This window comes from Notamacropus eugenii, chromosome 1, assembly GCF_028372415.1.
Source record: "Notamacropus eugenii isolate mMacEug1 chromosome 1, mMacEug1.pri_v2, whole genome shotgun sequence".
Lineage (NCBI taxonomy): Eukaryota > Metazoa > Chordata > Mammalia > Diprotodontia > Macropodidae > Notamacropus > Notamacropus eugenii.
The window spans coordinates 332,636,686-332,650,197 of record NC_092872.1 but is presented as its reverse complement, the minus strand read 5'-3'; the positions used below and the strand labels follow the sequence as shown (position 1 = coordinate 332,650,197).

The window sequence follows — 13,512 nt, the reverse complement described above, 5'->3', positions numbered from 1 at the left end:
TGTTTTCTCTGAAAAGGAGACTGACCTTTATAGTAGAAATGATAATAAAAATGACTAACTGGAACTTGAAGCCCAAAATAAATAAGGAGATAATAAAGAGTAGCACTTAGCTACCTTAATGAATTCAAGCCACTGGAGCTACATCCGTGGGTTCTAAAAGAATAGGTGGATATGATTACTGAGCCATTGTCAGTGATATTTCAAAGTTCATGGAAAACTAAGAGAGTTATCATCAGATTGGAGAAGAGCAAATGTTCCAGTTTTCCAAAAGAAGAAAAGAGTCTGCAAACTACAACTTAGAGAGCTTGACTTTGATTCTTGAGAAAATTCTATTAAAGAGATGTTTGGCCCATATCTAGAAGGGGAAACAATAATTTACAGAGTCAGCCTGGCTTTATTAAGAACAGGTCATGCCAGACTAACTTCATTTCCTTTTTTGACATGATTACTAAACTAATATATGGGGGGTGGGGTGGGGAATTCTGTGGTTGTGGTTTACCTGGATTTTGGTAATGCTTTTGATACGGTATCACCGTTTATTCTTGTGGAGAAGCATAGTCTTATGTACTAAATTTTGTCCTGGCAACTCTAGCCCACTAGCTAAATGCTGTGCTGCCTGCGTTTATATGACTAGAAAGTTAAGAATGATATTATATTTCTTAATAAGGTTTTATTGTACTTAAAAATGTAAAAGCCATTCTGATCTCTCTGGCCATACAAAAACAGGCAAAGGGCTAGATCTGGCCCTTGGGCCATAATATGTTAATCATAGATGAAATGATAATAAAATGACTTCACAGTTGATTTCACAATTGATTGGATTAGCAGACTCAAAGAGTAGCTGTTAATATTTTGTGACAAGTCTCCAGTGGATGGCCTTAGGGATCTGTGCTTAGCCTTGTAATGTTTAACACTTTTATCGGTTATATGAATAAAGGTATAAATTATATGCTCATCTGATTTGGAGACAGTGCAAAGCTGGGAGGGATAGCTTAATACAGGATAATATAAAAAGGGAGAGTTGTGGATAGAAAGCAATTATTCTGAAATAGATCCTTGAGGGTTTAGTGGACTGCAAGCTTAATATAAGTCAGAAGTGTGATGTGACAGCCAAAAAAAGATAATGTAATATTGGACTGTATTAAGAGTGAATGGATTCCAGGAATAAGAAGGTGATAATCCATCTGTACTCTGCCCTTGTCAGACCTCATTGGGGATATTGTGATTATGTAAAATTAATAAGCTACACAGCGTGTTCAGATGACAGCAACCAGGGTAATGAAAGACCTTGAGGCTGTGTCATATAAGAATCAATTAAAGGAACTGAGTATGTTTAGTCTGGAGAAGAGGAAACTCAGGGGATAGCACAGCTGTCTTCAAGTATTTGAAGGACTGTCTTAGAGGAGAGACTAGACTTGTTCCATCTGATCCCAGAGGGAAGAATTAGGAGTAGGGAGTGGAAGTTGCAAAAAGGCAAATTTAGACTTGATGTCAAGACCTAATGATTAGAGCTATCCAAGAGTGGAATGGTTTACCTTTGAGAACGGATAGGTTCCTCTCCTTGGAAGTCTTTAAAGTTAAGACTGGTTGACTACTTGTTATTTTGGGTTTCCTTTTGTGTATGACTTGGGCTATAGATGACTGCTGAAGTCCCATTCAACTCTTAAATTTTGTTACTGTGTGTATTCTGTTCTGTTATGGTTTTTTTTTAAAAAAAATCCTTTAGTTTGTTTTTCTTTTGTCTTTGCTTTTTTACATTTTTGTAAATTTTTTTGTACTTTTTTGTACAAATTTGTGCATTTTTACATTTTTTTTACATTTTACATTTACATTTTTACAATTCTTAAAGTTGAGGATGCAAATTTTATTTTGAGTTTTCCAATTTTTCTTAGCAATTGCAAGAATGCAGTGAAGAACAAGAAGACAGAGAATGCTTGAAACAAGCTATTACTGCTCTTCTGAATTTCCGATGTAGCATGGAACGGATTTGCAATAAGCATTCACCTCGAAGGCGACCTGCGTGAGTTCAAATTATAAAAAGCACTAGTGATCCCTAAACTATACTTGGATTTAATTTCTAGTTTTCTGACCAAGTATGATTATTAGTAGTGATAGCTTTTTGTTTCATTTCTGATACTGAACATGTATCATTTCCTCAAGTGGCAGTACAATATATCCAGCAGTTTTAAAAATCAGACTGTCATTGTTGAGAATTAAATGTACTGGCATGGTTTATGTTTTTAAACTGACTTTGCATGTCTTTTCCAGATACTGAAAATGATTTAAATATTTGCCTTTAAATTGTACTAGAAAATCTACATCATTATTCTGTAGGGTATATGTTACAGTTTTCTGTAGCTGATGTGTATGAAGCTCACTATTCTTTATATTTTCAATTAAGGCATTAGGTATGTAATGCATAATAGGCGATTTTTCTCATTTCACAAGTAAGGAATCTGAGACAGTGGAAATGACTTGTTAGTGTTACCTATGAATCAATGAAATAATTGAAAGGTAGTATGGTATTTCATCTTGTTTAGTAAATTGAATTAATGTGAATTGATAATGCATAACTTTTGCAACTTGGTATGAGCTCTTATAGTATTCATTTTGCATTTGTTTTAATTGTGATTTAACAGTAACTGCAAAAATGTTTTTGGTTGTGTTTTATAGGGATCCTGTTTGTCGATTTTATAATCGTCAATCACGGAGCAAACACTTGGCCATAAAGAAAATGAATGAAATTCAAAAAAATATTGATGGATGGGAAGGCAAAGATATTGGTCAATGTTGTAATGAATTTATAATGGAAGGCCCATTGATGAGAATAGGAGCTAAACATGAACGCCATATTTTTCTTTTTGATGGCTTAATGATTAGCTGTAAAACTAATCATGGACAGTCCCGGATTCCAGGTTATAGCAATGCAGAATACAGATTGAAAGAAAAATTTATTATGAGGAAAATACAGATCTGTGATAAGGATGACACTTCTGAATACAAGCATGCCTTTGAGTTGATTTCCAAAGATGAAAACAGCATTATATTTGCTGCCAAGTCCACGGAAGAGAAAAATAATTGGATGGCAGCCTTGATTTCTCTTCAGTATCGTAGTACGCTAGATCGAATGCTAGATTCAGTATTACTAAAAGAAGAAAATGAACAACCACTGAGGTTGCCAAGTCCAGAAGTATATCGTTTTGTTGTAAAAGACTCTGAAGAAAACATTGTTTTTGAAGACAACTTGCAAAGTGGAATTCCTATCATTAAAGGAGGAACTGTAGTGAAATTAATTGAAAGGCTAACCTACCACATGTATGCAGGTGTGTGTCTGTATTTATGGGTGGAAAGGGAAGGGCAGTTGTAATCTGCTCAGCTGGAGCAGCGAGGTGGCACAGTGAATAGAGTGCTAGACCTGGAATCATGAAGATCGGATCTCAGACACTTATTAGTTGTGTGACCCTGGCCAAGTCACTTAACCCTGTTTGCCTCAGTTTCTTCATCTGTAAAATGAGTTGGAAAAGGAAATGGCAAATCCCTCCAGTATCTTTACCAAGAAAACCCCAAATGGGTCACAAAGTCAGACAGGACTGAAGCAGCTGAGCACTGTGCAATGCATTGAGCATACAAAACCAAAATAAAATGGTTTCTGATCTCAAACACCTTATATTAGGGGAAACATGTCACATATAAGACTATATAAAATATATGAAAAGTAAATGCAAGGTAATTTTGGATAGGGAGAGACTGGCAGCCAGAAGATTGTAAAAGGCATCTTGTGGTGCTTGAACTGAACTTTGAAAGAGCTGCGGCTTCTAAGAGGTGAAGTTGAGGGAAGTGCATGAGTATGTGAAGCAGTATGGGGCATTTAGGTGGGACAGTGGATAGCGTGCTAGGTCTGAAGTCAGGACAGCTATGTTTTCTGAGTTTAACTCGGGCCTCAGACACTTACTATGTAATAGTAATGTGTCTGTGTAACCTTGGGCAAGTCACTTAATACTGTTTGCCTCAGTTTCCACATCGGTGAAATGAGTTGGAGAAGGAAATGGCAAACCATTCCATTATCTTTGCAAAGAAAACCCCAATAAGGTCACCAAGAATTGGCCACAACTAGATAACAACTAAACAATAACAGCAAAGATAGGTTGGATTAAGGCTGTAAAGAGCTTTAAATGCCACACAGAATTTTTTTGCATTTTATCCTATATTTAGCCACTGGAGTTTATTAAATAAGACAGGGACATGATCAGATATACTTAAGGAATATCACTTTGGATTTGGAAGATAAATTTAAAAGGAGAAAAACTTGAGAAAGGAAGCTGTTATAATAGTGTAGAAAAGAGGTAATAAAGGCCTGAGCTAGGATGGAAGCCATATGAATATAACCTACGTATCTCTTCCCTTTCTTGGCCAGATTCCTAGAAAAAACTCTCTTTACTCCCTGCCTCTTCCTCCTCTCCTCCCACTCCGCAACCCTTTGTAGTGTGACTTCTGATCTCATCACTACTGAAACCACTCTCTCTAGAATTACCAGTGATTTCTTAATTTCCATACTTTATGGTCTTTTCTCAGGCCTTGTTCTTCTCAACCGATCTCCTGCATTTACCACTCTTGATCATCGTCTTGCTGGATACTCTCTGCTCTCTGGGTTTTCATGATAACTATCCTCTCCTGGTTTTCTTTCTAACTCCTTGCTGCCCTCACTGGATGTTCCCCAAGGCTCTGTCCTAGGCCCCTTACTCTTCTCTCTGTCTCTTTTTTGGTGACCACATTAGCTTCATTTTTCTCTGTAAGTAAGGTGAATTTTAGTGTAAACAAGGTAGATTTTTGAGTGCGTAAAGTGAATTTTTGTTATTATTTCTCAGAGTTTAGTTTCCCAGGATCCATAGCCATTACAATGTCTTGTTCCCAGGTATTAGGTATGAGTTCCCACAATTTTGGTTCAAAACATCTCCACCAAGCTTGCACAGGATTATATAATGATAAATAATATAGATATCCACTGCAGCTGTCCAGTGAGATACAGGGATGAAGTGATGTAACCTTGTGAGGCTATTGATGGCAATATGCCTTCTTTGTTGCTCTAAAGTAGGTGGTCACTGGTCAGTCAGTGGGGAACCTTAGGATTGAATGCACAAATGTGCTGTGTGCCTCAGTTGGCCCCCATCATGGCTTGGGGGGAATTTGTGTTTGCCTCCCATTGAGGCTTGTGGAGATTTAGGGGATGCACAAGTTGTACCTGTCTCGATTGACCCCATTGAGACGTAGGGGTATTTGCCCCTGCCTTCTTGCCGGCCCCTGTGAGAAGGGTGAATAGAGAATGCTGTAAGAATTTGTGCTCTCATTATCATCAACCTCTTTTGAGAAAACTAGACTAGAATAAAATATGATTATTAACCCCTTCTTAGTGTCTTTCCTGTCTGACCAGATCAAGTGAACCTGTGCCAGCCACCCTCCTGTGTGCTGTTTATCTGTCTACACTCTCTATCAAGGTCTGTATATCCAGTCCCACTCCTGCTTCTGAGTGTCATTTCCACATCACCAAGTGCCTGTTGGACATTTCATATTAGAGGCATTCAAATTCAGTTTATCCTCCCCTCTTTCAAAACTTTTCAATTTCTGTGGAAGGAACTGCTAGCTTTCTTGTCTCCCAGGTTTGTAATGTTGCTGTCATCCTGTACCCCTCATTTTCCCTTACCCCACAGCATCTCTCACATTCAACTTCTCTCAACAGTTTCCATCTTAGTTCAAGCCTCATCATCTCTCATCTGTATTTTTCCAACCTCCTAATTGATCTCCATGCCTCAAGTCTTTCCTCGTTTATATCCTTCACAGTTGAGAAAGTAATTATGCTTAGGCACAGATTTGACTGTGTTATTTCCCTATTTGATAAAACTCAAATTTTCTGTTACCTCCAGAATCAATATAAATTCCTGTTTAGTTTTTAAAGTCTCAACTTATATTTCTAGCCTCATTGTACATTGTCGTTGCCCCTGCCCATACTCTGCAGTCCAGCTAAACTGGTCTTTTCTTTATTCTTTTCACATGATACTTCTTCTCTCATCGTCATGCCTTAGCACCACTGTCATCCATTTCTGTACATGTACTTCCTCTTATTTGTGCTTTATAGAATTTCTCTTATTTCAGTATCTGGTTCATGTACCACTTTCCTAATCCCTTCATTGGCTAGTGCTCCCTCTCTCGGATTATGTTGACTACTTTGTAGTCTCTTTATACAAATTATTCTGTTCATCCTTAAATATGTCTTTATTGTTTCTCCCATTACAATGTAAGTTCCTTGTTAATAGTGATTGTTGCATTCATTTTCTTTTTCTCCCCAGTGCCTAGCACAGTTCCTGGTCCTTAGTAGGTGCTTAGTAAATACCTTTACTGGTTGATTGGAGAGAAGGAATACTATGGAAACTAAAATCTATAAGACTTGGCAGCTGACTTGATATGTAAAATGGGGGTGAGTGTATTAGCAAGCACCCTAGCACACCCAGAATGGCCTGCTAGCACAGGTTCTTTGATCTGCTTTTATAAAGGAAAGACAGCTTCGATGGGGTTGCCAATTAAACAATGCAGACTTTATTCTATCTAACCTTCTCACAAGGAATGCTGAGCACCAACTCCTACAGGATTCCTTAATTACCCTTCTCTCAGGGACTCGCAAGAAGTGAGGTGGGGGACAGCTCTGTCTACGTCTTGAGGTCAGTCATGGACACAGTTTGTGCATTCCTTTAAATCCCCTCAATCCTCAAATGAGGGCCAGTTTATACAAACATAGATTCCCCTTCATCCTTGATGGGGGCCGATCAAGGCACACACAGCATCCTAGCTTGTGCATTTCAACCCTAAAGGTTCCCCACTCACTGACCAGTATCCATCTGCTTTATACTTATGCTCCACCTTTCCGGGATCCTGACCTTTACAATCTAAACAGGCAACATCTGGCCCTTACAGTCTCACATGGGTTGTGGTGGAGATGTTTTGAACCATAGCTAACACCTGGGAACAAGAGATTGTTATGGCCATGGATCCTGGAAAACCAAACTCCAAAAATTACTCACAAAAATCGATTTTGCTTATGCTTACAGTGAGTGAGGACTACTCCCAAGTTTTTGAACCTTGGTAGAAAGAGGGAAATTCAGAAGAGGTGAAGAAGACTTGGAGTGAAGGATAATGTGTTCTCTTTTGGGTATACTGAATTCCAAGTGCCTATGGGACATCCATTTTGAAATGTCCCATAGGCAGTTTGTGTTAAAATTGTATTTTGATGTGGTCTCCCTGACTACCCTTCTCCCCTTTCTAGTTAGTATATCAAGTAAGTTTATAAGAGCCAGTAGAAAGTAGCAATATTGCAAAGGGGCACTGAGAAGTCACATACAAATTCTCCCAAAGGCCAAAAGAGCATAATTTAGCAAATATATCATATATTAACCAAAAATTACGTCCTGGTAATATATGCTGAATCAGGGGAATCCATCTAGGCTTAGCTGCCAGGGCCTTTTGGTTCCATGATACGTAATTCTTAGACAAGTTCTGGACATCCTCAGTAAGATCAGTAGAACACCAGCTGTTACTGATAACTTTAAGATGATGTGGATATGTTAGCTTTTAAAGTTTTGCGAACAACTTTTGAGATAATTTGAATATATTAATGAACTACTCCCAAGATGGCGCAGATAAAAGTTAATCTGTTGTCTTCTAAAACCTCATAAAAATGAAACTCATTCCCTCTCCTCCCTTGTCCCCAAGTATTCTTCTATCTCCATTGAGTCCCTGCTGCAGAGTACTCCTAACTCCCTGATTGATACTCTCTCTCTCCCCTTCTTCACCCTGTTCCCCAGACTGCCCTTTGAGCATAATTCCAGATTGCTCTATGGAATGGTTGAATCAGTTCACAATTCCAGTACTACATTAATGTCTAATTTTCCGCACACCGCCTCCAACATTTGTAATTTACCTTTTCTGTCCTATTAGCCAATCTAATAGGTATGAGGTAGTATCTCAGAACTGCTTTAATTTGCATTTCTCCAATCAGTAGTCAGTTAGAATATTTTTTCTTATGGCTATCAGTAGCTTTGATTACTTCACCTGAAAATGGATCATATCTTTTGATCATTTCTCAGTTGGGGAATAGCTATTATTTTTTAAAATTTGACTCAGTTCTCTATATGTTTGAGAAATGAGGCCTTTACAGAGAAATATGCTTCAAATTTTTTTTCGTAGTTACTATTGCTGACTGTATTTCCCTCCATCCTGTTCCCTCCCCCCATCTACCACTGATCCCCTGGTTTATTCTCCCTCCTCAAAAATGTTTTGCTTCTGATTACCCCTCCCCCAATCCACCCTCCCTTCCATCACCCCCCTTCCCTTCCTGCTTTCCTGTAGGGTAAGATCGATTTCTGTAGCCAATTTATTGTGTATGTTGTTCAGTCTTTGAGCCAATTCTGATGAGAGTAAGATTCACTCGCTCCACCTCACCTCCTCCTTCCCACCTCTTGCATTTTAGCGAAGAACTAGTTTAACTCAGATGACGGGGGCAGGGGGGAGGTAGAAGCCTAATGGATATTGATTCTGTCGTATCTGCTCTGCTTGACTCTCAGCTACAGTGCTTTCTCTCTTTCATCATATTGCTTCTTTAGTATAGCACATATAGCTATAAAACTTGACTGTGATTTTCGTTAGTATATTTATGCTAGATAAAATTAGTAGACACTACTTTCAGGTACTAAACATTTCACCAAAATGTTTGTACTTTAAATAGCAAAACTAAATAACATGACATATCATTTTAAAGATGATTGAGTGATAGGAACATATACAATATCAAGGCATATTGAAGATTATTTCACTGGCCATTTTGATTTCCTTTTTTAATATAAGCATAAAACACTTATTATGCTGACTTTGGCATAAAAGCCTTAGGAAATGAGTTACAGAATTTGAAGTTGAAAGGGACCTCATAGATCAGGACTTTAATTCTTAAACTTTTTCTACTCGCAACCCCTTCAGCGCTTCTTAAACTGTGGGTTGCAACCTCATATGGGCATAGATCTGTTCTTGAATAGAATTCCCCTCTATGGTAAGATGGTTATGGTATGAGCTTTAATAATTCTTAACATTTTAAAAATAACAATTATATATTTCAGATTAAGTGAGACAGCCCCAACTTTTGAGTGCAAGTCTTGTATGTGCCCTCATTAGGATCCTAAAATATTAGTTCAAATGTAGGCCACCTTTAAATAAAGGTTTCCCTCCCCTTTAAAATAAAAAAATGGTGTATAATGAAAACCCTCAGATTATCTCATTACAAATAAATTCAGTGTTTTTACATTTCTTTCAAATACTTGACTGTTATGATAAATCCTTTGATATTGGTGCGTATTGCAGCTGATCTGTGCCTGCCCATTTTGTGCCAGGCTTGGCCACGTCTTTCAATAAATCCTTCACAAGGAGTCCATTAGTATGCTGGAGGGTAGGGAAGATTTCCTCTAAAGCTTCTAACATGGCTTGGATATTAGCCTGTGGACATTCCCACAACTATCTCTTGTCCTTCCTACCTGACCAGCCTATCTTTTTCACAACCTAGCTCCATCCCACCTTTCTAGTCATACTAATAGTTTCATTCATTTTATCTCTACCACTTAGTGTAGTACCTAGCAACATGGTAGGTGAATAATAAACAGTTGTTTACTTATTACGTACTACTTTCTTTCCTGCACTGAAAGGTGCAGCCAAAATCATCTTATTACTATTTCTCCATGTTCCATTCCATTCCATCTTTCATCTATGTTTGGAATGCATTGTCTTCTTACTTCCTCTTATAATGCCCTCCAAGCTCTTAGGTTTTGTGCAATTTAAATGAAAAGAGAAAAATACAACTGTGTGCTGAATATTATGGAATGGATTTCATATTCACTTTTTCCCCGTTCTCTTGGGTTTCATAAGAACGAGGTTTTACTTAGGCTTAACACACAATTATTTATTGCTTTTTCTCATGGTCCCTACAAGAGTTTTAAAATGAAGATGATCTATTTACATTAGTGAACAAATTGGCATTACAATTCCATACCTGATTGAGGAAGGGTTGAAGATGTAAGTGAGGCTATTGTGCTAAGGAGGACACATTTTTTTTTCGTAATAGTTATCAACAAAGACAAGCAAGTTTATGAATTACGGAGTAAAATCTTATATGAGTCCCTAGGGAATAAACATTAACAGCCTCCATTCTTCAAATAATTAAAACGTAAAGCGTTATGTGTGATCTTTGTCCTCCTCTCAGTCTGTCTGAAGTTCCACTATCTTTATTTTAAGAGAAGTTAAAAACAAATTATTTTTAAGTTGTTGGTGGACTAGTGGGAGAGGGAGGGAGGGAGGAAAGGAGGGGAAAAGAAATAAGCATGTACGTAGTGTCAGCTGTGTGCCGGGCGTTGTGCTAAACGCTTTACTAGTGTTATCTCATTTGATTGTCACGGTAACTCTGGGGTGTAGATACTGTTATCCCCATTTTTACAGTAGAGGAAACTGAGGCAAACAGGATAAGTGTCTTGCTCAGTGTCACACAACTATTAAGTGTCAGAGTCTGGATTTGAACTCAGGTCCTCCTTACTCCATGCCCAGCACTCTATTCACCGTGCCACCTAGCTTCCTCTAGGGGAGATATTGCTGTATTGCACTTTTAATTTAATTAGACTGGAGAAAATTTATAAATAATCTTTATTTATTTTACCTTTACAGATCCCAATTTTGTGCGTACTTTTCTTACAACTTATCGCTCATTTTGTAAACCACAGGAATTGTTGAAGTTACTGATTGAACGGTAAGAAAAATACGTATATTTCATTTACGACAACCCCTGAAGAAAGTTAATTCCCATTATGTACATTTTCAGATCCGTGTTTCCTAAGAGCTTAGCGTTAGAATTAAAAGGCACTTCACAGGTTCTTTCATTAAATCCCCAAGTTTTAACAGCATTTTAGCTGTATGTACTAATTTAATGTTAGATGAACAGTTAGATAACAAATAATTCATTTTAAGGGGTAGAACTTGTCAAAATTTAGAATTCATAACCCTTTTAAAAACATAAAACAAACCATTTCTCAATACATAAATGGTCAAAGGACATGAACAGCTCTCAAAATAATTGTAAACCATTAAGAACTATACAAAAGAATGCTCTTAATTACTACTACTAAGAAAAATGCAAATCAAGTCAACTCTAAGGTTTACTATTACATCTAGCAAATTGGCATTAAAATGACCAAAAATTCATAATAAGTTAATAACTGAAGGATTGTAGAAAGGCAAACATTATTGAATTGTTCATAGAGTTGTGAATTGGTCCAGACACTTTGGAAAGCAATTTGAAATTATACAAATAAAGTGATTAAAATGCCTGTACCCTTCAACCTTGACATTCACTGGAATATACGTAATATATGCTAGACTAACACCTCAAGGAGGTTAGTGACAAGAACAAAGGCTTCATAAGCACCAAAATATTATAACGTCCATTTTTGTGATAGATAAGACCTAGAATCAAACTAGTGCTCACCAACTGAGAAATGGATAAACAGATTGTGGCACATAAATATAGTATTACTGGGATATAAAGAGTGATAAAATGATATAGAAGCCCAGTAAAAAGATTTATATGTATCGATGCAAAGTGAAGTAAGCAGAGCCAAGGAAGCAACATAGACAATGACTCCAATAATATAAATGAAAAGAACTGACAAAGCAATGGAAACTTACATGGGGCGTCATTTAGTCACGAAGCATTTATTAAGCACCACTAGAGGTATAATCAAACTTGTTCTTTATGAATCTTACTTTGGCTGGTATGTGCAGGATAGGGCAGAGACAAGTAAGGAGACCAATTAAGAAACTATTGAAATAGTCCAGGAGAGAGATGGTGAGGCCCTTGTCTGTGGTGGTGGCCATGTAAATGGAGAAAAGAGGATGGGTACAGAAAGTAGAAGTAACAAAACTTGACAACTGATTGGATATATTGATTGGGGTAGAAGAAGTTTGCAAATTTGCAAATCTGATTGACTGCATAATAGGAGTGTCCTTAGACAAAGCTTGGAAGAGAGGTGGGTTTTTTGGGAAAAATATAATAAATTTCGTGTGGGACATGGTATGTTTGAGAAACTTTAGGGACAGCATTTGAAATGTCCAGTAGATCCTTGGTGATGCAGCATTGGAGCCTGAAACACACTAAGGTTGACTATATAGATCTGAGTCATCCATGTAGATGTGATCATTGAACCTATGGGAACCGATGAAGTTAGGCAGAAAGAAAAGGGCTGAGGACAGGCTTTTGGAGTATACCTAGTACAGGTAATCAATTTGAATAATAGTAATAATACAGAATGGTGACTTTAAGGAAATAGACTTAAGACAGGCATGAAGAAAACAATATCACAAAAAAACAGAGGAGAGATGGTCAACATGATCAGATTTTGCAGAGAGGTCAAGAAGGATGAGAATTGGGAAAAGACCATCAGACATGGCAAATGTGGTAGTGGTAGCATTCAAGAGAACATTTTCAGTTGAGTTATGTGATGAGGTTGGAATCCAGTGTGAGGGGTAAATAAGTGAGTGAGAGTAGAGAAGTATTGACATCATTTTTAGGAGCTGGTGAAAGGGAGGAGAGATTCAGGGTAACAACTTGAAGGGAGATAGAGTCAAGTCAGGGGCAGAGGGAATCTGGATAAAGCAGGGAATTAGCTAGTAGGTGAAAGATTTGAAGTTGGTAGGGAATGATTTTGAGGACAGTCTGACAGTGGAAATGGAAGAGAAGACAGGACCAAGGATACAGGTAGAGGTCTTGGCCTTGGTTTGGAAAAAGACCACCTGTTTATCAGGGACTGGAGTGAAAAATGGAGATGATGTCAAGAAGTTTTAAGGTTCAGAGAAAGAGAGAAGGGGGAGCTCATGGTTAATGGCCTCTTATTTCTGAGGAAAGTATAATGTGAGACCCCCTGTAAGAGTGTGAGGGGAAGGTGTTCTGTGGGAGCTTTGAAACAAAGGAATGTTTACAACATCCAGAGACCTTGGAAAGAATCAGTTAGTCAGAAATAAAAGGATTGTCTTGCAGTGGGAGTTCAGTTGAGCCTAGATAGGATGGTTGTCTAACTTCCTTCAGAACCATCTAACAGCACTTGAGTAGGATTTGAGAAGGTGGATGGTGGGGGATAATTCAGGGTTGAGATTTAGTAGAGCATGAGAGGACAGGGCAGGTAAGGAATTCAAGAATGGAAGACAGTGTAAAATTTAACTGGTTGTTTGAAAATTACTGTGACCAAAATTTTTTTTACCCTGAGATCCAACTGGAACCCCCACAATTAGCTAGGCTGATTTTTAGAGAACAAAAAATGTAGTCTGTCACCTCCATGTTATAATGAGATGTCAGTGGAGAAATTTATTTTAAAACAAAACATTTTTTTTCTGGTAAAGAGAAATTCCTTCCTTTACTTAGAATTTCCAAAAATGAGGAAAAAA

General features: G+C 37.7%; 1 protein-coding gene across 1 annotated transcript in view; it reads left to right on the top strand.

Moving 5' to 3' along the window:
• The window catches only part of SOS2 (SOS Ras/Rho guanine nucleotide exchange factor 2), a 125,465-nt gene that overhangs the window by 73,363 nt on the left and 38,590 nt on the right, over nt 1–13,512 (top strand). Inside the window, exons 9-11 of the mRNA XM_072629785.1 lie at nt 1,893–2,020; nt 2,674–3,323; nt 10,744–10,825. Coding sequence (XP_072485886.1) covers nt 1,893–2,020; nt 2,674–3,323; nt 10,744–10,825 — 860 coding nt within the window. The remainder of the gene's footprint in view (nt 1–1,892; nt 2,021–2,673; nt 3,324–10,743; nt 10,826–13,512) is intronic.